At 37.4% G+C, this 26,723-nt stretch overlaps 1 protein-coding gene and 2 long non-coding RNA genes across 12 annotated transcripts in view; 1 reads left to right on the top strand and 2 right to left on the bottom strand.

Moving 5' to 3' along the window:
- LOC137855980 (uncharacterized) overlaps positions 1–3,372 on the bottom strand; it is a 226,764-nt gene extending 223,392 nt beyond the window's left edge. For both annotated transcript variants that reach the window (XR_011096111.1, XR_011096110.1), the window contains exon 1: positions 3,199–3,372. This is a non-coding gene — a long non-coding RNA (uncharacterized lncRNA). The remainder of the gene's footprint in view (positions 1–3,198) is intronic.
- Positions 998–3,661, top strand: LOC137855981 (uncharacterized). Its single transcript, XR_011096112.1, has 3 exons — positions 998–1,926; positions 2,706–2,803; positions 3,372–3,661. It is a non-coding gene; the product is annotated as an uncharacterized lncRNA (long non-coding RNA).
- Positions 3,662–11,851: 8,190 nt separating this feature from the next.
- The window catches only part of PCDH10 (protocadherin 10), a 39,994-nt gene continuing 25,122 nt past the window's right edge, over positions 11,852–26,723 (bottom strand). For 2 of the 9 annotated variants that reach the window (XM_068680735.1, XM_068680738.1), the window contains exons 5-7: positions 25,192–25,284; positions 23,164–23,238; positions 11,852–20,850 (exon numbers count right to left, since the gene is read on the bottom strand). In XM_068680735.1, coding sequence (XP_068536836.1) covers positions 23,204–23,238; positions 25,192–25,284 — 128 coding nt within the window. In that variant the 3' untranslated portion in view covers positions 11,852–20,850; positions 23,164–23,203. Of the gene's footprint in view, positions 20,851–20,876; positions 21,310–23,163; positions 23,239–25,191; positions 25,285–26,723 lie in introns of those variants that run through there. The other 7 variants (XM_068680742.1, XM_068680744.1, XM_068680736.1 and 4 more) reach the window with 6 other exon arrangements.

Below are 26,723 nucleotides of genomic sequence, written 5' to 3'. Positions count from 1 at the left end.
TGATCAGATTAAAAAAAATAAAATAAAATCTGGTAATGGAGGACAGACGTCACCCTCCTACTTCTCACGTCTCTGAAATACAGGAAGGGGTCCCTCCCAGTCCTGGCTGCCAGTCCAACAGCTTTCAGCATTTCCCCAGGTTGAGCAAACATCAGACAACCCTCTCTTGGGTCTCTGTGAGATCTTTCATCACTCCTGAAGTCTGGCTTGGCCAGCTTTTCCCTGCTGAAAGCAGGTTTTCCCCTTGGTGCACATCGCACTGGTTCACCACTTCATTGTGATCTCTAGAACCTTCCCCAGCCTGCGCAAGCTAGGAAAGCAACTTCTGCCTCTTTTCCTTTCCAGTGGAAGTTAAACATAACAAGGAGTACCGCAGCAGCCAGGATATTGGAACTGTTCCTCTTTCCTGTCCAGCCACAACTTAACATAACATAGACTGTTCGGCTCACCTGATCAGCTAAACACACCACGCCACCCTGAACATGTTACCTCTGAGTCCTTACTTAACCTGCACTTTGAATATTTAGCCTCTCACAGTCTAAAACACTGTCTGAACTCCTGATGCCAGTTTGTGATATAATTGCCCAAAACAGAACTTTGTTTTCCAGGTTTCCTATGTAATGAATAAAAGTTAAACTATGAACCCCAAAATATGATTCACATACACATTGACACATACATATTCTGCAGTGATATATTCAAGTAAACATGAACAGAGAACACTACTTACTGAGGAAGGACTTAACATTGGAGGCATCTGCACCTCTCTCATCCCAGCTAGCTCAAGGACTTCCCACACTGCGCTGCATTAAGGAGTGGGTATGCATTATCTCCGCTTTTTTTGAGTTTATCCATTTGAAGTACACATCAGACACTGGATAAATTGAGGTTACAGGACCAGTAAGCTGATGAACATGTCATTATTCCTAAACACTGATAAACGTATCATCTTCATGCAATAGGGTATACAAAGTTATTGCATGCCTGCCTGTTGAGAGCAAGGACTCACTTTCAGAATGAGAATATATGTCCTGCTGCTTTCTCATTTTCTTGAGGATTTTCATGTAATTTTCTGAAGATGTGGACTAAGGACAACTTTTGTTTTTTAAATAATTTCCTTCACTAAAAGCAAAAGACAATCCCACTGCCTACACCAAGTAATTTTTAAGATAGAAGATCTTATCAGCTAAATCAGACTTCTCATTAAGTTCCCTCTCGCTTCCCACTGCCTGAAATTTGGCCGTTATAGAAAAGAAAATGAATTGTTCAAACTGACGTTCTCATCACTTTTTTTCTACTGCTGAAAAAGCTTTCAGTTGAGAAACGAACTACCACATAAAAAAGACAGTGGAACATATGCATGAACTTCAATATACAAATTTGTGTCTGATTTCCCGTAAGTTAATAGGTCTTGATCTCCAGATCCTGTCAAAAGCTTTAAATATCCAAGTTTTCAGCTACTGCTGCTATTTAAGAACTTCATTAAAACTTTCTCAGCCTTCATAGAACTTGAACTCTGGAAGCAGTTGCAAGATAACAATCATAGGAAAGGGTATAACTAAGTTCATTAAGTATTTCCACAGCTGAGCCAAATTCAGTTCTCACTGCCAGGGTATTTGAATTAGGATACTTAACCTCATGAAGCTGATAACCTAGTGAAGAATTTGAATACAGAGAAAGGATGAAGGAAAAAGAGGATGTTTGAAATAGAACAATGAACCCTACAGTACTAAAACCACTCGAAGCAAGTGACATTATCACTTACTGACTTTTACCATACTGCCAGAGTTGGTTTCTTTAGTCAGTAAACTATAAAGATGCTCTAAACCAGTGGTCTCCAAAGTGGGTTGTGCACACCCCTGGGAGCAGGCAAGACAATCCACCAGGATGCAGCAGAAAGATATTTTTGAACCATTACTAAATGAAGTAAGTAGTGTTTATTGCACTATTATCTCATCTTCTTCCTATTTTGTTTTTTATAATGTACATAACACATTAGTATGTAGATTATAAATAGGTATACAAATATTGGAAGTTTGTGCTCAAAACGTTTTTAATGATAGCAGTGTGCAATCAAAAAAGTTTGGTGAGCTACTCTACATAGCATATCTATCACAGAGCAGCATTCTGAATATTTGTAACATTTCTAAACCTCTCAAACATCCATAACTACTACAATTCTCTTCAAGCTATACAAAACTAACAGAAAATCCAGTTACTGTTAAACACATCCAGCTATTATGTAACCAAGTGCTAATATACATATAGTTTTCTCTTTTTTTTTTTTTTTTTCCCCTTTACAACATCTGAACACAAATAGTCCATTTTCACATATTGAAGGAAAATTAAGGTTTTCAGCTGGCCTATCCATTAGTTTTCAAACTGGCTAGCTAGATCAAGATAGAGGTTTTTTTATGGAGGTGGAATGGAAAAAAGAGGGGGGGGGAGGAGGCAGGAGGAATATTACTGAATTGGCATACAGCTGCCCCCGCCACTTGGCTGGTGCAGAGCATGGTTCTGAAATGGCTTCATTCTGTGCTTCGTCAAAGTAAATCTACCATTGTTTCACTCTTAAAAAGAAAAAAAAAAAAAAGCTTTCATCAGTATACATAAACAATTTCAAGATTCAGAAAGTATTACCTCCAAAGTAGGTATTTTTTTTTTACTCAGCTCTACTTCATTATTTATTATGCCTCTATTTTCAGAGTAATATCAATAAGAAGAGCACAGAGGTTGGTTTCTGCCAATCAACCAAAAAGAAAAAAAAAAGCACTGAGGTCCAATTCCCGATATAGGCTTGAAGGTAAATGCATCTACAGTAACATTCAGAAACATAGCCCTACAGCACTCCAAGCCCATCCCCTGCCCCTTATTATAGTACCTCATCATCTGTTTTGTTTGTTTTGTTTTTTGGTTTGTTTTGTTTTCGTTTTTATTTTTTTTTTTTACTCACCCCTAAGGAGAGGGTTTTCCTTGAGGCCTTTAGAGTATATTAGCTAATCTGCTCTTACAGCCCCCTGAGAGGCTCCCTCCAACACCTTATTTTCAGCACCTTATTTTGAGCCCAGCTGAAGCAGTTTGCCCTGACCAACATGCATTAGGCTAGACTAACTATTTTTACTGTCTAACCTATTTTTATTTCAAAGCCACCTTGTGTAAAAGCCAAAGGCTTCAGTGGCAAAGACAGGTCCCACTCACCTGCAGCAGACACATGCAGTGGCAGCGCTGTCCCAGACTGAAACCTGCAGCCCGTTAGACTTCTCCAGAGTCTCACAAAACCCTACACATCAAACAGAGACGCCGTAATCCTTCCTGGCCCTTTCCTACCCCCAGATTTAACACCCCCTCAACGTACTTTCACCCTTTTGCAGAACAGCCCTGAGGGCTCACCTCTGCCCTTGCGGCCCAGCCCACGCTGCAGCGCGCCCCCCCCCATCCTACCGCCGGGTCGCGCCGCCCCTCTGTGCCTTGCAACAGCACCGGCTGATGGCCAACATCTGCCCGAGAGGAGTTTTTGCTCCGTTAGAGCAGCCCTGGCTCGACAGCAGCCATTTCCCCCCTTCTACAGCTTTCCCGCAGCCCCCCTGCTGCTCCCGGCCACGCTGCTTCCCTGCCCGGGAGCAGGGTGAGGACCCGGGGGGCCTGGTGGAAACAGGGAGAGCCTGGGAGGTTCATGCTGAGCCCCACACTTTGTATTTCTGTACGCCTCAATGAATTAATTTTAAAAAGCCTACAAGTGTTGTTTTCGAGGATCTGAATGCAAATCCCTCCTACGTGCCCATGAATGGAAGGAAAAAAAAAAAAAAAAAAAAAAAAAACAATTCTGTAGACAATGCATTTTAAACAAAAATGGAATATATATGCACATAATTTAGCTGGTTGCATTAAAATATACACATGAGAAAACACTTTACATATAAAAGAACCTGGTGTATTTCCATTCACAGGAAAAAAAATTGCATGACTTTTCAATAATGGATCGGTAACTACTTTTCCAATGTAATTTTTATTTATTTTTTTATTTTAATGCTGGTAAAATAACGGCACCTGGAATAGTTGTGTGTACATTTCCCATTCCTCTTGCCCTGCTGCCTCATCCTTAGGCATGCCAGGAAGACAACTGTGTTGCGTGGACAACAGTTTACAGGCCCACACTATCATTTGCAGGATCACTCAATCTTAGATAAATTAATAAAAATGTCAACACGTGGCTGTGGGCTTTATGGAAGGTGAAGTGATGATGAAGATGAGTGAAGGCAGGACAGGGGTGTGGAGGAGCTGGTGCAGCCATGGTGGTGGGCTGGCAGCCCCCATGTGGGCCCGCCATGTAGGGCAGCTGGGAGCTGCTCCTGCAGAGCAGGCCAGGCCACTGGGCCCCTCAATTTCCTGCAAACCCCATCTCACCCAGCAAGGAGGCAGGGACTGCTTTGTTGGCAGAAGATGTGAGGGGCCCATGTCTGAGCCCCAGCTGGTCCTTGACCCCTTACCACCAGGCTTGTCCAGCCACAGTGGGGACCACCTGGCCTCAGGCCCTGGGCCTCATGGGGCTCTCCCTTTTTATACTTTAATTATATCACAAATATCGTGTTTCTGTGTTTCTCTTCTGGAGCCATGAGGCAGTACTGGCCAGCAGTGGGGAGGATAACAGCTTCCACGGCAGCCTGTTCCTCCCACCATGTGTAGCACTGATTCACCTTTTGGTATTAAAAAGAAAAATATAAGCTGATAAGCTATCCCCAGGCAGCGCTTTCGTGCTACCCAAGACAGCCTCCGTGGCTGCAGAGATCCTTCAATAAGCTGTCAAGAGCTGGCGTCCCTGTGTAAAGAGCTGTTCGTCCCTATATCTCATTTTAGATTGATGTACGTGCCACTTTCATATCCTTCAGCTCAGCGTAACATTTGCCCTTTCATGTTCTCAGTTTAAGCCACTGGGAATTCAAAGCTATTTCAAAGCATAATTATAGCAATCTGCATATAAAAGGCTATATGTCCTACAGAGGATTCCGCAGAAAAAAAGCAAACTCCTCGAAAGAAGAAAATTAGAAGTAAATCCCACAACTTAGATTCAGTAGTTAATACATTTTTCATCTGATGTGAACAGTCTGTGGATTTGTAAAGCCAATGGAAAATTGTCTAAGCCACTGTACTGAATCAGTCTTCACCTATGAAATAATGTAGCTGTTACAAGGGGCCCACAGCTTCAAAGATTGCTCTCTCCTCGAGTGTTATCCTGCACCTTATTGACCTAAAGGCATGCTGCAAGGCTTGCTTGTTTAAGTGAGCTTTGAAGGGCTGGAGAGTTTCCCCACCTTCCTCCCTGTGGGCTGCTGCTAGCTCTTGAGGAAGGAGCAGTCTGTAGAAACATCACTTGCTAAACACATCATGGAAGAGATATAGGAGGTCTTTTAAATAGGTAAATCTATCAAGAGTTCTTCCCCCCCCAAAAAAAAAAAATAATCTTCACTATAAATTGATAATGAACCACATAAAATTGTTTTGCTTTAACTGCATCATACTGCTCTATTATATACTAAGATTTGAGATACGGGAATTGTAGCCACAAATGTTATATATGCTGGTTCATAGAGAGCAGTTGGTTCATAATATTCCTTGCACTGAACATAGAGTATTAACCTCATCAAATTTCTTAAAAGGCCTACAAATCATTAGAGTGTTTTTAATTTACCTTAGTAGCTTTACATACTTGGCTTAAAATCTCTACGACAAATATATTTTTTCTTTAATTTAAAGTTGAGCTTCATATAGTTACAGGACTTGAGGAAAATTACAATAAATTAAAATTGGAATATTTGCAACTTAATCATGTACTTGTAACACTGCTTTTCTGGCATTATGTTTCAGAGGTGGTTTCCCTACCATACAGATTCATACTCTCTTTCTAGTTTTCCTGGGATTGTGTTTTCTGTGGTTATGTTTCAGAGGTGGTTTCTCTGCCATATACCTTTTCCTTCTCTCTCTTTCTAATTTTCCAGTCGTCTTCCCCTCCAGCTTGTCATCATACTCTCTCTTTCGTGCCACTCACTTTTTTGGTTCTCCAAACTCAGTCTCCTTCCTCAGTTTCTTCTTCATAAATTTAGACTGTATGTAGAGGTTGTTTCCAAAGTAGCATAAAGGCCCTGGGAAAGTCACTCCAGATGAGCTTGCTTTATTCTCCCACAGCAACTTCTGCAAAAGCAGCCACCCCTTTCACCTTTCTTCTCATGCTATGTAGGTAATGTAGGTAACATACTGCAGACAAAGACACTCTTTGTTTTTCTAAGACCTTAAAACACTGGTATTTATTGGTTGTCTGAGAAAACCTTCCCAGAATGTTAAAACCAATATCATTATCATTAATTATATCAATAATCAGAGAATTTGCATCCAGGATGTTTAGAAATGTGGAGATATATGATTTTTTTATAAAGCGATATTGTGAAGGGTCTGGACCTCAAGATTTCATTTTAATAATAGTGTGTTACAATGGTCAGGACTCTCAAAGATACTGGAACAGCTCAGGGAAATCAACATTAAAACAGGAAACATACAAGTACCGTTTCTGTATGTGTAGGCTTTATTAATAAAATGCACGTCTGTTACTGTTTTTCAACTTTGTTTATTCTCTTGTTTGAGAAAGATTGATTTATAAATTGCAAGAAAGCTCTTTCAATATGGATTTAGCTCTGATTAAATTTTCTAGGCCAAACTATGGTAAAATTAATAACAATGATTGTTTACTTTTAAATAAACTTCAGAACATCCCCTTGATTATAAGCAAGTCTAGTGTGAGCATGTATTGGTAAACATGTATTACAAAAAATAAAATGCTGGCAAAAAGATTAGGAGTAGAAAGAGGATTTCTCAGAAGTTCATGAGAGTCAGCACTCAGTCCTGATTAAAAGTGTTTTCTTGCTTGTTATTTGGAAATGCAATAATTTGCTTTTATTTAAAAATCCTGTATATTTTAGAAAATGAATAACTTCAGGCTTTTAGCAGAGAAGCATTGAAGCATATGGTAATCCCAGTCCCAAACACTAAAATGTGCCTGTCTGTGCCAACTCTTAATTACCAGCTCATTAACACTCAGGTGTCAATTGCTGGTGGCAAAGGCAATACTCAGTTGGCCTGGTTTCTGTCATGCACAATGTAATTAAATTGACCTCCGCAAAAGGAGCCCAGTAGTTGCCTGATACCACTTGGACACCGATTGCCGCACTAATCACAATCGTGTAATTTAGTGAATCACACAGTGTAATGAGGGAAAGACTCTGGAGAGTACCAAATTGTACTTGCATATGTAATAATGACTTTAAGGACAATTAGGGAAATAATCGTTGCTCTGTTTTCTTCCAAGCTAATAATGAACTGCAGCAACTATTTGAGTTTGTGTTGTTGATTTAAAACTTTAGCTGCTGTCTAGTATTTTAAAATAATGGTTAGCAGCAATTAAAATGTATAAAAATAAATAAATATTTCAGTACTAGTAAGAAAGCTCCAGCTTCACTATTAATAGCCTCACAACAGGTTATAGTTTCAAGTACTACTGGCTGCCTAATTAGTATCTGACACCTGTTTTGGATTGTGTGTCCCAAGAGAAAAGGGCGATTAAATGTACTTCACTGCTCTCCAAAATGGGCCAGTGTGCAGCCACCCCACTTCACTGTGTCGTGCGCGCCTAGTGGCGATGTGAAGGAAACCCACCAGGCTCATGGATGGAGAGAGACCATGGACATGCTGCTTCCCAGGCATGGGCTCCAGCACCTGAACATACCATTCAGTCATAATTACTTTTTTTGACCAAAGTTTTAAAAATGCAGCTTTCTTTGATCAGTGTACAGCCTCTGAAGAAGACTCTCTGCCTTGGGACTTAAGACAGAGCTCCTACGCTTCAACTTACTTTATGGACTTTTTGGCACTTAAATGAAGCATCAGAATTTGGAGCATAGTTATCTGTAGCTCCCTCTTAGCCAGGTAAGCAGCTCCAGCAGTTGTTTCAGGGTTGCTTCAATTTCAGCTACCCCTGATAGTCTTCTCTCTTTCCCTGAGCTACTTACCACCTTACTGCTATATCCTAATTTGCTCACCTGACATCAGCATCTAATCTTGGATGGGATGGATTTGGGCTATAACATGAAAACCGCAGTTCAAACTTGCGAGCTTCCAAAAGGCCTGCTACACCTTAAAATCAGGGTTTCATCTTCATTACTTCTGAAGGCTCTGAGTCCCCAGGCAGATCTCTGAATCTTACACAAGTAGTGAAATTCTGGCCTGATATTTCTTTTGAGAAAAGCTGTAATATTCAACTTTTCTTCAACATCCCTGCTCATACTCTGCCAGCAGGCTATCTTTCTGACACACGTTGGATGGGTACTAACAAATTTCAGTACTGTGTAGATTAGGTTCCTGCTTCTCAGTGTTGGGTATTTTCCTTTGTGATCCTCTGTTTGAAACTCTTAAGATCTGCTCTTCACTCTCATAATTAAATTGTAAGATGAGTATGGTAAGGCCACCTTATATTAGTGTGTTTGTGCATTCCCTAATACAAGCATATGGTGGTGATGTGAAGGAAACCCATCAGGTTTCCTTGGTGCAAGACTAAGTACGGTCCCAGGTAAGGGCTCCAGCACCCAAATGGTATGTCAGACACAATTACTCATTTTGAGTAACCACAGGTGGCTATGAATGGGTCTCCTCTGGGCTCTTGTTTTACAGATACTGATAGATAAATGAAAATCTGATATCCCAAACCAAGTATGAGTGAGAAATCCATATATTGATACACTGTATTGATATATTTTTGTTCATCAACAGATGACATACTTGCAATACAAAGCAGAATTCTTATGAAATGTATAATCTTTTAACATATACATTTTAACATATAATGCAATTAACAAGTATTTTGTGTGGGGATATTGGATTATGTCAATCTATAACACAATGGTAAAGCTAAAGACTGAATTTAAAACTCTGCTATAGGTATTTTGCATATAATAAAACCCCATATCTTAGATTTTTTCTTTTATGCTGATGATAGCAGTGGGATATCTGAGCCCTGAGCATATGTATGATCAATTCAATTGTCATGGTGAGTGGTTAAAAAAAAACAGTGCCAAAGACTGCAAGTCATCTGATGAATAGTTACTGAGCTGGGAGAAGAACAAAGATTTAAAAAAAAAAAAAAAAAAGTAAAAACTTTAGCTCCTTGAGAATGATGTAAACAGATTTGCTGACAAGTTTATGCAAAGCATGCAGAAGGAGAAAAATAATTTCTAGAGATGTTACAAAATCTAAAGAAAAGATGAAAGCATTTTGTTGATGATGTGTTTATTAAAGATTGTGAATTCCGGAGAAGTGATCCGTCTAACAAAGAGAAAGCAATGCTGTGCAGAGATTATGAACAAAAGGGAAGGATCTCTCTTGAAGAGTGACAGGCCATCAAGGAAAGACACTTTCTAGTCAAGTGCTAACAGCTGTAGCAGGTGAGACTCAATCGGTTGAAAGGTATCCAATCTGCAAACAAGAGGAATTCAATGCTATTTCATGCATAAGTTCCTACCTGAAAAACAGTGCTCAGCATGGATTGCATAAATATGCAGCTAAGGGAGGAAGAAAAATTCACTGTACCTGCTCAGAAATTCTTAAAATCAGGCTTCGGAGATGCAATATTAAAAAGTAAATCTGAAAGTATTTTCAGATTAAAAATACATTCAACAATTAATTTATTTTTGGTTGCAAGTTATGAAGGAACCTCTCCTCAGCATAGGTAAGGACCAGCTGATGGTCTGCTCTCTGGGGCTCTGCCTCTCCTACTCATCCAAAGAAAGGGAACCACAAAGTGCCTTCATGGTGAAGCCCAAGTGAAGTGAGCTCACTCTGCTAAGGTGCAGGTGGCACAGTGCCACGGATATGACGGCTAGCTGTAACCTTCTCAGACTGCAAACTTTTGCTAATTGTAGTAACTATTGTACAGCATAAGAACATATAAACAATCCTAATAAAAACACCTGACATTTAAAGGCATTTTCCATTTGCTTTTTGAGAGGCAATGCACAATACAAATTTGTACAGAAGTACTGAGATATGTAAATGATGCTTATAAAGCACTTGCCCCGCGCTCCTTTCACAACATTGTGAGTTACTCATTCATCACCTGTATTGTCTACAACACTCCATCTGTATTTCATATTGCTTTCCTCCCCTAAGGAATCAAGCCCTCATTTGTGTGTGTGCGCTTCCCCTCCAACACCGACTTTCCCACTCTTTTTGATCATGACAGCTGCTAGTGATTTAACATACAAATGGCAGCCAGAAAGCAGCAGGCCACAGAGTGTCATTTGTTATGCCATTTTGTCTTTGACTCCAGACACTCTAAGGGGAATAAAGAGAAGGATGGTGCTGACATAATTCAAGGTGACGAGCAGATTCTTCTAACTTGAAGGGGCTTCTTGTGATCTTCCATATTATTTAAGGGTTCAATGCTTTCTGAGGTTTTGATCCTTTAGGTAAGCTATTTTTTCCCATTTGAGCTTCTGTATGTGAGTGAAAGTGCAGAAGGAATAGAACAGGTTGTTAAAATACAGAATTGATCCAGAGAGGGAAACTCCCCAGCAGCAAGGCAGAACAGTCACTGTTGTCCCATTCCTATCAAAGTCTCTAGGGGAACACCAGTCGTGGGAGCAGGATGGGAGCAGGGAGAGATCTTAACTTCTAGCAATACTGCCTAGAGGCAATATAGTCTGGGGGGCTGCTGAAAAATTGACAGACTTCTGCTATAACCAGTTTACATCAGGAGCACAAAGGGATTAATTCAGATATACTCTTAATATTATGCCATTTCTTTTCAACTAGTTTGAGTTCTGTACTGTAACTTCTAGAGGGACAACCCAACATCTCACTTTTAAATTCAGTTTGCATTCATTGATTTTTTTATGTATATTCACTGAACTATAAAACTGTATCTCTAACTAGATTTTTGGTATTTTGATTAATGGGTTGGTCTACCTTTTTTTACAATGGACCCAGCAGGGCAAGATGTCCACCTGTAGTAGACTAGCATCACAGAAATACACACTGGACTGAGAACCTACTTTTATTCTCCAATTATTTAGAATAAACTGGAGTTGAAGGAGGATTTCACCTGCATACCGAAAAAAAAAAAAAAAAAAGTCAGAAAAATTCTTCAAATAAATTTATTTTCATTTGTTTCCTACAGCTAAGAAATTATGTTACCTGTTCAAGCTACTGACAAGCCAAATTAAATGTCTTGGGAGGAAGAGAAAACTGGGGAAAGGGAGAGACAGAACTGTTATAGGTACAAGTTTTTTCTTTGCAAGAGCAGATCAAGACCAAGAAGGAAGAAAAAGGACCTTGAGGAACATTACTGACAACAAATGCACAGGAAATGTTTGATTTATTTGAAATAGCCATAATTCTGCAGTCTAAATACTCTAGTAGTTTACAATAACACAGCAGCAAGGAAATAAAACTATCAAAATAAAAGCCCATCTCAAAATGAAATGTTCCTTTTCCCACCCTCTTTGGAGTATCTTTTCTACAACAGAGGCATGTTGTGCCTGGCAGCAGCACGGTCTGTAAGAACAGGTTGGACAGGCATGTATTGGTAATGGGATTGCAGGAGAATTGGGAGCAATGGCCTCTCAATGTCTGCGCACAGAGGGGCTGAGGGCTGGGACATTGGCCTCTGGTGCAGGTCAGCATCAGGCCTGAAGTGAGGGGAACTGGGATCAGACACAGCCCTGAGGCGTCTGAGGCCATCCGAGTAGTTCCAGAGAGTTGAAGGGGTGAATAAATCCTCTTTTTATAACAGCAGTTCCATAAACCTCATTTATTTTATTATTTTATTTTATTTTATTTTATTTTATTTTATTTTATTTTATTTATTTTATTTTATTTTATTTTATTTTATTTTATTTTATTTTATTTTATTTTATTTTATTTTAATATATATATATCCAGCTTATAATGTCCAGATACTTACGCCAGGGAAACACTGAAGAAGAAGTGTTTGTTTCCCAGCTTAACTGATACAGTAATTCTGTTGACCTCTATAGGATGACTTAGGAAAGATTTACCTTCTGGGAATGTATCCAACTGTCCAGAATCTCTGAACTTTTCAACATCCGCCAGGCAAATACCAGCTAAGTTCTTCCCAGTAATGTCTTCTTTTAGTATCAGATTTTTAGACTGCCCTTACCACCATTATGCCTTGTGTATTTTCCAATAAAACATTCATCTACATGACTAACACGTCAGATGTGGTTTGCTCTCTTGCCCTCTCCTTTAGGCAAGAGGGCAAGCTCTCTAATGGTTCTGTAATGTGCCTAGCACCACTCTGCATGCCAGCTACAAATACCTATTGAGCAGAATAAAAAATTGTATAAAATATTAAGTACTCATTGGAGAGCAACCAAATGAGTCTATGTTTAATGAGTGATAATCTGTAGAAGGTGCCACATATGCCTAGTTCTTGCACCAAGAAAAGGTGCATTTGTAAAATGGAAAAGCAAAATGGGAGATAATACTTTAGAAACTCTTCTAAACTGGATTATCTGAGACAGAGAACTGAATACAGATTTCTCACATCCTGAAAAAATACTCCAGAAGTCATGTCACCTGCTCTGGTAATTTCAGGTACGTAGTCCTTAACACCATGGGTTTTCTGAAGGATCCTATTTTTAGGTATTCTGAGAAGACATAAATTGAACAGAAAACTGCCAGAGAAAGAAGTGCTGATGGAGGCCCTTTTTATACCATACTGATAGTAGTATTCACCCACGACGTTGGCCCCTGAGGACAAATGCTTCTTTTATACGATGGGATCTAGACCCAATTTTCTTTTCCCATCCCTCCCTAATCATCAAATCCAGAAGGATTTAGGTTCTGAGTGGAAAGATGAAGAGCTCTTCATTGCTGTCTTTGAAGCTGTCCCATTTTGCAAAGAATAATTACATATTCTTTTGACAGAGAGACCAAGGGCACCAAATTGCATATTGCTCTCTAGACTGCTAGTTAGCTCATTAACCTGCATGTGGGGAGATCTCAGTATTGTAGCACCCATGTGGGCTTACATTATTTTATATTATAATCACTGTTGGTGGTGGGTTTTCTTATTATTTTGATTTAGGAACTAGGTTCTATTCCCGCCTCTGCAATAAACTGCATTATGAAATTTCTCAGTTATGCTTCAGTAAAATAAGGATAGTGATACAGGCATCTGTTGTAACACTGGAGTATATTTTGCTTACTAATAAAGGATATAAAGCACACAGAACAGCAGTCAATAGAAATCTAACTTGGAAATTAATGGTGGTTTTTTTTTTTTTTTTTTTTTTTTCAATTTCCAGCTATGCATACATTTTCCACTGCTAAAGGTTATTTTTTTTTGGATGAGAAAAGTAAGACAGATTATTTTGTATTATTATTATTTCCTAAAGTTTTGGATCTGTGCACGTTAGCAGTGTGTTCAGTGAGTTTGTAGATTTCACTCTGCAAATGAAGAATTAAAAACCTGATGAGTCTGTGTGCAAATGGTGCTTTCCAGCTTACTGCAGATAGAATGGAAACAGGAAAGAAATTTCCTCAGCCCAGTAAAACACCGTGCAGATTTCAAATACTTTCTGTTATGACTTTTCATACCCTTATTGCTGAACAGCGGAGGTCTGGAAATGAGTTAGGTAAAAAAGAAAATGGTAGACTTCCTGCTTTTCCGTAGTGTAAGTGCTACTTCTTGGATCAGATTTGCTAAATAAAATGAAATAAACCTGAGACTGAAACACAAGACCTGACAACAGCAATTTAATAACCAAATTTAAAAATGGCAAGCTTAATATAAGTTTCCATATGCTGTCTCTGACCTCTATCCCCCTCATTGGGCCTGATCCTGACCCCTGCCCTCAGGCCCAACTCATCCCTGTCCCCCAGGAGGTGCCTGGTGCTGGGGGCTGGCCCCCACTGGCCCCTGGCAATAGTGTAAGAAAGACTATGATATATCACCTGCAGCTATTTTTCAACTCAGCTGTGACTGTTTTAATTTAGATGTGTACATGGAGTATCAAGGAGCTGTTCTTTGTCGGTTATTTATTTATTTATTTATTTTTTTCCAGAAGCTCAGTGAGGTTTAATTATATCAATACAAGGTATACTGCATTTTCTCCCTGGACTGTATTAATTAACTATCTTCTAGTTCCAGCGCTCACTCTCTGGCTTCTTTCTTTGTTGCCAGTCAGAATATAAATCAAACCAAGCCTCTAACAAAAACTGAATGGCTGTGAGCTCCAAGGGCATCATTTAGCCTCATCTTCAGGGGTTTGAGCAGGATAATGTTTGCTTGCATTCATCATTTTTTTTTTGCAGATAGCATAAGCCACAACAAATATATTGCTCTCATGGTGAAATCTTTCTTTTTCATGATATTTATGTTCCTGAACAAAGCACTATTTAAGTACCAATTAATGTCATCTGTGAGACTAGGAAAAGCTGAGCACTCTCTGTCTTCTTCGTGGTGGAACAGTCCCACACCACTGCTCTCCTGTCAGCATCCCATAAAGTTCTTGCTCTAAATTAATCTGATACATATGTAAAATAGTTGTAGTGATGGAGGTGGAATTAATATTTAGTTTTGACATCAGGGTTCATTTAGCTCTTTTTTTTTTTTTTCTTTTTTTATTCTCGTCGAACAGGAATACTCATACCTGCCCACACACGGAGACCCTCTAGTATGTCTATACTCCAAGTAAAAGTGAGACCAGAAACGTTGATAGGATACATCTTTCCATCTAGGCCTGAAAGGAGATGATGTGATTAGGAAATTTGTTACCTTCCAAAGCAAAACTTTTGGAAACATTACTTGTTGGGGCTGGTATTTTCTTTGCTTGCTTTGTTCACATTTTCAACCACCAGGTTTGGCAGTGTGAGAATACTCTGGTTCAATTAATTTTTTATTCTTTGCCCATTTGCATTTTAAAAACATGAATATATCTTTTCAGGACTGCATTTCTGTTTCGGTCTTCTTAGGAAATCTGAACAGAGATGTCATTTAACATATTTCATTATTTTGCTTTAAGATAAAATCACTAGAAAGATGTCTGTTTTAAACTGACATATAGCAACATCCAAATTTCAGAACTCGATTGCACAGGTTCTTAAAAGCAGAGCTAGTGAAGTTTCCCATTTTTTTTTTTTGGTGTCAAATAATTTTATTGCAAGCTGTTCTTGCTTAAAAATGCATGTGCATAAAGAAAGAAATGAGAACTTCCTTTTGCTCTCCTTCAAATCACTGCGGCTTGGACCATTGCCTTTAATGGAATTAGGCTCTGATGCATATAAAATACAGTGCAGTTTTGCAACCTGAATGTTTGAATCCAAGACTTCTAAAACTTAAGGTTGTTATGGTTACATTCACTTTATCATGTTCTCATAAGGCATTGTTATACAATACATTACTCCTCGCTCTTAGTGCAACTCAAAGATGAGTTATCCAAAATATGCTTTTAAGCTAATCATGAGGCGAACTTTAATCTTTGAAATGCACATATTTGGAAGCATACTGTTTCATTAATTGCTTGGCTTAACTGAATTTTCCCTACTGTATAACATAATATAAAATATAAATAAATATTCTAATACATATTCACCTTTTTGTCTTTGTCTCTCTTCAGTATGATTGGTAAACATCATTTGAACCCTGTTTGCCATTTTTGGTGTCTTCAGAATGACTACAGTGGTTAACATCCAGAGGACATTTTAATCAGTGCTGACACAGAGAACAAGAAAGTTTTAGCACAGTATGTTTCATCTTGACTCAGCAAGATTTCCAGCACTCACATTTACACATTTTTGACAGGATGCTTCCTAAATGAAGCATTTGCCTTCTGGAGAACTACACCCACATAGATTTCATTTTTCCTGATGTCTCAGCCAACATACAATATCATGAACTTTATTAACAAATTCAACTTCAAAAACAATTTCAATTCAAGAAAGCTGTCCAAGTTAGTTCTTGCTCATTTCTTACATATGAGGATATCTACAAAAACACAGATGCTCAGCAATGAATTTTAATGGATGTGTGTATTTGTTTGTATATATGTATCCATTTCATATCAAGACAGATTAGCAGATTAGAGACAAAAAAAGTGAAGGAGTTCTTTAAGACAAATTTGAGCTCTGATTGTAGGGATCAGTGCAACGGACTTAATTGTTTCAGAATTTCCCATAGCATAACATAATAATAAAGTCTTACTGGCTGCCTTTTACTTTATTTCAAATAGAACGAACAACTTCCTGTTCTTCGTAGAGATCTGATGCTAATGCTTTGCAATCAAAGTGCTATGACTAAATGCATATCAAAGATGCTCATTTTGGCCCCTACGCCTTTGTATAGATTTTAATCAAAAAGTCCCAATGCCATAGAACTCAAGACTTGAACAAGGAACAATGGCAGGATATGATCAGCTTTCTCCATACAAGACATATAAATATTTAACAGCCTTGCAAAATTGCAATGACAATTTATCAGCCTAGGAAGACTATCTATTTATCCACCTTTTACCCTGAGGAATGATAGTACTTTAAAGAAAAAAAAGAAAAAGAAAAAAAAAAAAGTCTACTATGAGCAGGTAAAATTTTTTAAAATCAAATGCTGAATTGATTGTGGGTGTAATGTATGAAGAAGGGGCTGAATTCAAATACCAGATACAAAACTCCATTCTACACTAAGGGACAAGTCTAATTTTCTAATATCATAAACGTGTTTCTACCCTTCTCTTTGCTTTTACTGATAAGAGTGTACTTCTGTAAGAAAAAAATCCAGTGGCAATTTACCAGATTTTGAACTATCATTATATACACACACACATACCCCCCCAACACACACATATATAGTGACTATAATGCAGGAAGCATAATCTTTACAAATTATATATATCTGTGCACTGTCATTCCACTTAGTTTTGCAACAATACTGTTGAAAAATCACTACACCTTGTTCAAATAAGCTGAGAATATATTATTGGAAATACTTATTTTTATTTTTCTCTTAGTAGGCAGCTTAGTAAAAACCTACACTAAATACCCCAAATTTTATTTCAAAAAGTGAAATATTTTAGTATTTCTCAGTTTTGGAATAATCAGTCTGGAAGAAACTAAACTCTGGTTTGGAAGAAATTGAACAGGCAAGCTGCTTAGATATCCATTGCTACATATCTAAATCAGGAATACAAAACAAAACAAAACAAAACGTATCTGATTTCATTTTGTTTTCCTTTATAAAACACTGTCCTGTGCTGAAACTTTAATTTACAACACAGGAAGTTCTTCACACAGCTTGTTCTATTACGTTCATAAATTTTATGCAAATTTAAACATTAAATATTGCTTCTGATACCTAATTGAAGGATAGAATGTCCTTATTCCTACAGCTGTGTACAGATAACATCCTCCGAAGCTCAATATGCCCTACTAGGAAAATTATGGAATGACAGGACTGAGAAGCTAGTTCATGCCTTTTCTTTGAGGCAAGTTTAAGTACACTTACATCATCCCTGACAGGTATTTTTTGAAATATTCATGAAATCCTTTAATGAAGGTGGTTTCAGAACCTTCCCTATTTCAGCTTATGGATATAGATTCCTCTGTAATATTCAATCTAAATATTTTCCCCCAAGTTCAGTTTGCTTTTTGTCCGATATGGGAATCAGAATCCTTAGACATTTGTATCACATATGCTTCAAGGAAGAGGCAAATACAAAAGGCTAATGTTTAAAGGCATTTACATACCTATCATTGCAGACAGGCACCTAGTAGCATGACAGATGAAATACATGGAGATGCTGAACAATTCAGTTTCAGTGGGAAGTGGCTAGATGCATCAGGTATCTTTCCCACTAACACATATAATTAGGGAAGAGATTGAACCTTTCCTGACATACACACTTTTCAGAACTTCTCTTGGGACATGACAGCTAAGTACCATTTTCTAATGTGGCCTAAACCTCATGTCATCAAATGTTACCATACTGAAATTCACAGTGATCTAGGGAAATCAGCAAAAGTCTAAATATTTTGGGAGCCCAGGATGTAGTACTTAAAAACTTTCTGTTCCTCTGCAGTTCTGTATCCTATCATTATTCCCTCTGAGACTCTCCCAATGAACTCAGAAGGATGTTCATGTATACATGGACCAAAGTCTCTATTATCGAAAGGAAAGGACATATGAAGATGTGTATATTACATACGTAGTTCACTGAAGGAGTTCAGTTATGGAAATGAATGACATGGTTTGATATGGTTAAGTCTTTCAGAAAAAAAAAAACTATGCAAATGTGAAGGCAGTTTTATCAAACAAAAATACTTCACTGATTATGAAAAAAGAAAACAAATATTTTTTTCCTTCCCAAAGACTGAAAATAAACACTACAGTATGCCAGTATGCGTCTACAACTGAAGAGATACTTGGAAATAAGGAAAAAACAGTTCCATGGAGGACAAAGACTTGCTTTTAAAGCAGAAACAACAATTTAACAGGCTTTACGTGAAGGATATGTCAAAAAATTCATTGCTGTTCTTCATAAAACTAACAAGGCATGTAGGTGACTAAAAGCCCCACTACCTACAGCTAGAGAAACATTCCACTATTATTGTTTGCTCAAATCAATAGCCATTCTTGGCACTAGTTTGTGTGTTTTCTATGGCATATACATTTTTAAAAGGATCCCCCAAATAGTTTATAGTTACACAAATGTGCTAGAAATATGCATTAGAAGTGTTTAAGAATGATATTTTGCTAAGAGTAGTGAAATTAACTCCAGAGCTCAGTCCAGCTGTTTGAACAGAGAGCTCCCACAAACTGGTCAGGAGTCTTGTTTGGCTCCTTAGCCGGATGGTTTCCATACGAATGATTTATCTAGCTTCTAGAAACTGGCATTATAAACAAACAAACAAAAATAACGACAAAAGGAAGAAAACCAGACTCAATAACCACATAGTAGTGGCTAAAATCTGCTTCTCGCATATTTATCCTGTGGTAGCACTGGTGGGGATATCAGAATTCATACATAACAGCATGATCCAAATTCAACTGCAATCAATGAGAGCTTTTTTTGTTGTCTTAATACTGGATTGTCCCTAGGCATTTGTTCAAATTTGGCTAGACATTGTTTGACAATACAGTGTTCTATCATTTGTTTTCAATATTTGACAGATACTAAGATACAGCAGGGAAAAAAAATACAAAAAAAGGAAAAAAAAAAGAAAAAACATTTTACTAGATTTTTACATTTAGTAAATGGTACTTAAGCTCCATGGACATGAACATAACTTGTAACTTTACCTTTGAAAGTTTACCATTTTCAATCTTTCATAGAAAATAAATGCTCTAAGATACCATTTCAAACCATATAATTGTTACAGAACATAAAGAGTATATGCAAGGGCTTAATCCTTTTCCCAACAGAGATGGTAGCCAACCCCCCTTTTTGGGAGAAGGGTCAGCTGAGAATGTGCCATGTTCCTAATTTCAAACCTCCCTTGTGATAAAAGAGTCAATAGTTTGGCATGTACTTTGCCTTTGTAATTTGAATTCTATCAATAACTATTCCTAGCCACAAGAGAAATATTTTATGCAATATATTTGTATAGTTTCACAAAACTATGTCAGAGAGATGTGCGCATTTGTGTGTGTGTATGTATGTATGTATATTTATGAGTTTGGGATGATTTTCTTAAAATACTTAACTTCACTTACATTATATTTTACACTGCAAAATGTACAGACACCCAGTGTTCTTTTTAACAACATATACAGGTGAGTTTATAGAGCCTTATAAAAGATTTTGTGATTCCAAATTAAAAACCATAGAAATATAATCAAAATAATGGAGAGTGATTTATACCTCTGATAGTACATAGCGCTCATTCTGGTAATATTGACAGCTGCATCTTTGGCATTGAAAAATCATTACAACTTTTAGACAAAATGTTGTTGCTTACAGCTTTTTTTTTTTTTTTAAACAAGAAAAACAGGATTGACCAAAATACGAATATTGGGGAAGTACTACTAAAGGTTTATTTTATTTTTGTTTTCAGCAAGGATAGCTTAGGAACCCTGAATTACCTTCTCACTTTAGTGTATGGTGTAGCCTGTATGAATCCATTTAAAAATCAACTAAGTTGTACCACATTTTTCGGAAAATTATATATAATATAATATATATATATTTTATATTTATTTAGAAGCTTTGAAATAGTACAGTAAACACTTTGCAACACGGTGTATAAACTACAGAATGTCTTTGATAATTTTGTGGGTCCTCAGATTAACAACATTTTTGAGACCCACGGGTGAAAAGAACATGATCACAATCTCTCTTGTAAAGTTGGAATAGTTTGGGGAACACTTGATCACACAAAAATAATATAAAACAGTCAAGTTTAAAACAGTGATATTGCATTTATAATGCACATTTCTTTTATCTGTACGATTGGCTTCTTGTGGTGAATATAAACATCTAAAGGGCTCAGTGACATTTTGGAGAGAGAAAGATATATAGTGCTGTAAACAGGCACACACTGATCAGAGAGGCAAGATCAGTTGCCTCTGAAGTTTCTACAGTTCTACACATTTCAACTCATTTCTCAGGCCTGCTGAGAGCAATTAGGTCCTATTGTTGGCCATGATGTCTCCAACAGCACACAAATCCTTCAGTTAGACAGAACTGGATGGCCAAGATAATGAAGTTGAAAGTTGATGCTTTTTGTTGGTCGACTTTTGTGCAAATCATGCTGCTTCAGGTAAGTCCTGTAGAAGTGACTAGCATATCCTTTTCCGTGCTGCAGAAAAGAAAGAAAGACACTTCTGAGAGAAAAAGGAAAAAAATCAGTCTCCAACAGTTCTTAGGTTTAGTATTTCTTAGGGTGTAGAGAAACAATCAAAACTTGTCACAAACTGCCGCTTAATGTTCCCATTGTAGCAAACAGTTTAACGTTGATTCACTTTTCAGAGAAAAGTCTTTTTGAGGCTTGATAGTCTGAAAACCAAACTTCACATGCTGTTTTATTATTCTGTCTAACATGTCAGGGCAAGCATTCCAGTGTGCCTATGCAGCACCAGTACCAGAACATGGCAAATAGTCAGACTTGCAGGTTCATTACTACTGGAATTTCCAAGCCTATTTTTTCCTAGTTCATCTTGTTATTTGCAGCAAGATCTAGAATCCCCCAGATTCAGAAGCCGGTTTTCATTCCCTTTCAAAGTGAACCATTATCCTCATCACCAAATGACCCTTTAGTCTGGTTTGACAGAGAGATGAAAAAATGGTGCATTAGTGCTACAATTCAAATTTCAGCATTTACTGTCAGCCTGTAAATTAACTCATGTTACACAGATGAAGAAGGTCAATGCATTAGCAAACCCACCAGCTAATCCACCAGCTGTGCTAGCTATATTACCTCAAGACATTGGCTATTTTAACTGTAATTGGGAGCAAAGGTAACAAATGATTTGTACTAGCATTCAGAAAGACCCTGGGTTAAATTCTGATCTCAGTTACACATGAAGTCGAGACGAGGAACTGGCTCACTTGCTGAAGTATTGTTATTACTGCTATCACCATCATCTGCATCATCATTATTACTGTTTAGGAAAGCTGCAATAATAAAATCAGCTTTTACCTTAGCTCCAAATCAACCAAATTTTCTACCCAAAATTCAGTATATTTCTGGCCATGAAGTGTTACAACTAAAATAATAGGAATCTTAACTTCATAATGAATCCTTGAATTAAGTTATCCATGTATGCATGTTGCATGCGAACTACACAAATACATCCAGTCTCCATTCCATTTAACGAAAATATACATTAGCCATATTATTCACTATATACATACATTCACCGGTAAATATATGCAATTTATCTACTGTATCACAATGAAGCTGGATTACTTACAGGAAAATGTTAACATGGGTGTTATGTGTTTTTTTGATCTAGCCTGCCTATCCCATAGGATGCATGCAGAAAAATGTGACAAACATTTATTTGTAAGCTATTTGTTCAATACAGAGACACCTGCCAGATGTGTTATTAACAGTAAAATTAAAACATCTAATATATTCTGGTCTCGATGTTTCAATTCTGTAGCAAATTAGTAGATGAATGTGAAAGGATTTTTAACAGCTCCTGCAAGATTTTAACACTGGTTAAGATTAATGAGACAGAACCTTCATGACCTTTTGCTGCTGTATATGATCAGACCAATCGAGTTTATAGACAATTTTATAAGTATCTTTTTAAAATATAACAAGAAACAATAATTCCAGTAATAGTAATAGCAGTAACAAGATCTATGTTTGATCTTCAACACCTTCTCCAAAATCTCATTAGTAATGTCACTTCTTTTGTAAATAGGTAAGCAGAGTATCTAGATTGCTGTCTGCCACTGAGGACCTCATACTGCAGTACAGGCACAGTAGCACTCTCACAGGATCTATGTACACGGACATGCGGCACTGCTCTCCTCCTCCTGCCTGCCACAGTGCATTGGGGTTACTGACCTAGCACCTGAGGTACACAGCAAAATCTGTTTGTCTAGGACTCTCTTTTGCATAACACAGAGAGTGAGCTACTTGATGGGTTTAATATTTTGCCATGTAAATCAGTACTTTTTTAATACTTTATTTTTTTATTAATGTTCTTATATTACAAAATAATCAAGCCATTTTATAAAAATAACTAAATTTTACTCGTCAGGGTGCAGAACACACTGCTCTCCCCACCTACAAAAACACTTGACCCAAAACCTAACATATTTGCCAATAAACAAAATGCATTGGATTTCGAGAGTGAATTTTGTCCTCTGTGTTTTGTTTTTTTTTTTTTCCTGTTTTTGCTCAGAAATTTATGTGCAAGAAAATATCTCCATGCCTATACCAGTTTCCGTCCTTTTACAGATGGGGAATATAAGTCAGAGAGGTTAAACGGAAAGGAGGATGGACTTCGCTTAAAACAAAGGGCAATAAAAGTTCTGGTCTATTTCTGGTTCTCTGTGTGTGCATGCATGTGTGCTCATAAGTAAACTTGAAGAAGAAACGCTAAGCCTCTCTGCATCACAATTTCTCCATCTGTAAAATGGGAATAATATTGCTTACCTATCTCCTAGAGGTGCAGGAAGGTTTAAATCACTATTCTTTATAATCCACTTTGAGATCCAGAGATGGCAAACGCTATAGAAATGGAAGTATCAGAGTCAGTGTAAGAGCTGGAACAAGAACACCATAATTTCTGGTGCCTAATTCTCCTCTGAGATCCCAGCTCTCTCTTTCATCCCTGTTTTCTTTCTTGTTGCAAACTCTCAAACCAAGTGCATAGGGAAGTTTCAAGTCTGTATGACTATGGATGTTAGAAAAAGGGTTTTAATGATGAGCTGTTTCCTAATTCCGTTAATGTAATTATACTTTTTTTTTTTTTAATATATTCTAACAGTGTTTGAGACGAACAAGATGATTAAATAACCACAAGCATTCCAATTAAAATTCTTAGGGTACGCGATTTATGCTGTACTGACTATTGATTCTTCTCCAAAGACCTTAACAAAGGTTTTGAGAGTTACAGTAAGAATGCTTAATGCATAAAATTTGTATGGAATTTCAATAAAAACAGGAAATAGAACACAGCAAAAATACATTAAGATTCAATTGTCCCTCCATACGCATTAGTAAGTCTCAGCGGTGAGCTAGTTCTGTGCAGGCTGATGAGAGAAGACATGTAAAGAGATCAGTGGTAGATGAACAGAAAAAGAAATGAAAAACACTAACGTAAGAAACAGAAAATAGAAAATAAAATATGCAATGATTATTCCTAGCTTATGGATCAGAAACAAACAGAAAATACTGTAAAGCCCTTATAAATATATCTTCCTTTCACTCTGTTGTGAATCATCCTATTGCATCCAAACTTGATGTCAGACTACTTACAGCCATGAATACAGTTATATACATTTCCTCTTCTGGCAATCCCTAGAAGGGATTGTTTGTACTTGGAAGACCTTCAAACTCTCTGATTAAAAGAGTTTTCCTGCTTAGCATTGCTAGCTAATCTAACTAGGACAGAGAAAGGGCCCACTGCTTCCCTCCACTGCTGGCAACCGAAGCAGCAAAAGAAGACACATGCTGTACCTTTTATAACTATTGTCACTTTCTCTGTACTATATTTAGAAGCTCCATAATGTCCCACAGTATTATATCTGCAGTAACAGAACGACTGCAGTGTTCCCCCAAGTGCCAACAGTCTAAAGATCCCAATGAATCCCTAGCTAATAAAATCTCCAAAGGGTATGGAATGCCATATATGCTGCTGCTGTTACGGAAACATCACTGATCCCCCTCCACACAGGAGAAAGAAGACACTTCAACCTAGAAGAGTCCTCTTTAAAACAAACAAAGCTATGTAACTGGAGAGTAGGGGGAAAAAACAGTATGTAAACTGTCATCTTGCTATTGCAGATCCAAATTCTCTAAGCTAGCACAATAACCAAGTGCTATTTAACTTCCCGTGGGCGTTCTGATAGGCTTCTATGCAAGCGCTCAATGCATTTTTTCTCTTTTGGGTCCTCTGCATAAGATGTGTGCCTCACAATGTCATGTTTATGCAGATCAGGGGGCCCCCATGCAACTGATACAGATTACAGAAGGCTGTAATCTCCTTGTATACCACTAAGAAATAGCCCAGCTACTCAGGCTGTACAGTGAGTACCTTGTGCTTGAAGAATAATTTTTAAAGCAATTAATTACCTCAGATACATTATGGCAATGTCAGTTTTAAATTTGCATTAACTTTAACTTTCTTCATATTTTTATGGTTTGCTTTACTGTCTATATGCTAATTATACTGGATGAAATATTGCCCTTCACTAAGTCCCACTGGCACTGACAGAGCCAGGAGTGGCAAATACTAGTGACAAGCAACAGGCTGCAAATTCAACATTCCTGTTCTGACTCAGCCCAACTGAATAGAAAACACAATTTAGGTAGTGGTAGAAGGTATCCTATACAAAACAACCTGGCTGTTTCAGTGGAGCTCTAATTTAGCTCCACTGGTTGCTCTAATCAGCAACCACATTTTTGGAAAGAAGTCAACAAGTGAACGGGAATGCAGAGTAACTACTATAGCTCCCTCACCCTTTGTAGTGGTGTATCCAGGTAAAGGGTGAGACACACGGCTGGGGCTGGGGGATGTAGGATGGGGAAGATTACTCTGCTGCGACCCATGTTCTGTGGATAAAAAAGTATTCCAGTCATTGCAGGTCTCAATTAAGTATCTTTTGCAATCCACGAAGTCTTTTTTTTTTTTTTTTTTTAAATCAACTATTATTCAAAGTAGTATTTTTAAGCATTGCTAATAAAATTTATGAAAACTCAATTAATGGCATTATAAGAGATTGACTTAACCAGTCCAATTGTACTTTGGTACACAAATATGAAAATAATAATTTTATCAGATATATTTTCCTCATGAATTAGTCTTTTTTTTTCTCTATCAAATCCTTAGTTAAGAGATTATGTGCTTCATACCTATGCACTCTGTAGAGCACACTTGCACAAAGTAACTGGTGTTCTAGATGCCCATGTTACATTTTACCCATTTTAAGTGTTTTTATTAACTCTGCATTTTATCAAATAGTTGGAAAAAAATGGAAAATGGAACATACTTACTTTTGTACCTTAAAAGAAAAAAAGGCCAACTCTGCCCTAATGTCAGTGAGTCAGTTGGTTCTAGTGGCCATTGTTTATGTGCTTATGTATACATGCATATGTAAAATACGTGATAAGTTTGAAGACTCTTAAAGACCTACAAGGGAGTTAGCCAAGAATGAGGCCACTCTCTGTCTGGCCATTACTGACAGCTGATAGATAAGCGAGGCAAGAAGAAGCTCTCAGATTGCAAACATATAAACAGAATTTGTCTCTAATAAAGACTCATGACTGAAATACTCTTTATGGGATATGCAAAACACAAAATATAAATAGTTTCTAAAATAAACTAGCACCATTTGGACTGACATGCACAATTACCCAGATTTCACCTCAAATCAAAATAAATTGTGAGTATTAGGTCTTCAGGCTGTGAATAAATGAAGTAGGCCAAAATGCAAGAGTTTAGCAATTCTTGCAGTGAATCTTTGCTGGAAAGGTACTTGCCTTTATTTAAGTAAGCACACTCCACAGCCCCTTGGAATCTATCCTTCGAGAATTTGTCTTTACTTCTGGAACAAAGATGATTATGCCAAAGAGCTATTTTTCACATTTAGTAAGCAATGTGACCACACACATTGTCCTTCCTTTTGTCTTGCATTAAATGCATTATACATTTCCCTGCCCATATTCATTTAAATCAATTCAACAGATGCTGATTCCCAGCCAAGTCAAATTTGACAATGGTGGATACTGCATTGACCATAATCTAGTGAATATGACAAATAATATTATCTTTTCCATGAAAAGGGGGAAAGGGTCTTGTCCTTTGCACTTAAATACAAGTGTTACTTTTCAAATTTGAACATAGTTTTGAATTCTCTATCAACAACTTAAACAAATTACCATTCCTTTTTTTTTTTTTTGGAAAAAGTTTATTGCCCAAATTTCTGACTGATGAACCTTGCCACTTCCATTAGCTTCATTTCAAGATCTGAAAATACACGCTTAGTAAAATT

This window comes from Anas acuta, chromosome 4 (genome assembly GCF_963932015.1).
Source record: "Anas acuta chromosome 4, bAnaAcu1.1, whole genome shotgun sequence".
Lineage (NCBI taxonomy): Eukaryota > Metazoa > Chordata > Aves > Anseriformes > Anatidae > Anas > Anas acuta.
The sequence above is the reverse complement of the archived record's forward strand: the minus strand, read 5'-3'. Positions and strand labels throughout refer to the sequence as shown.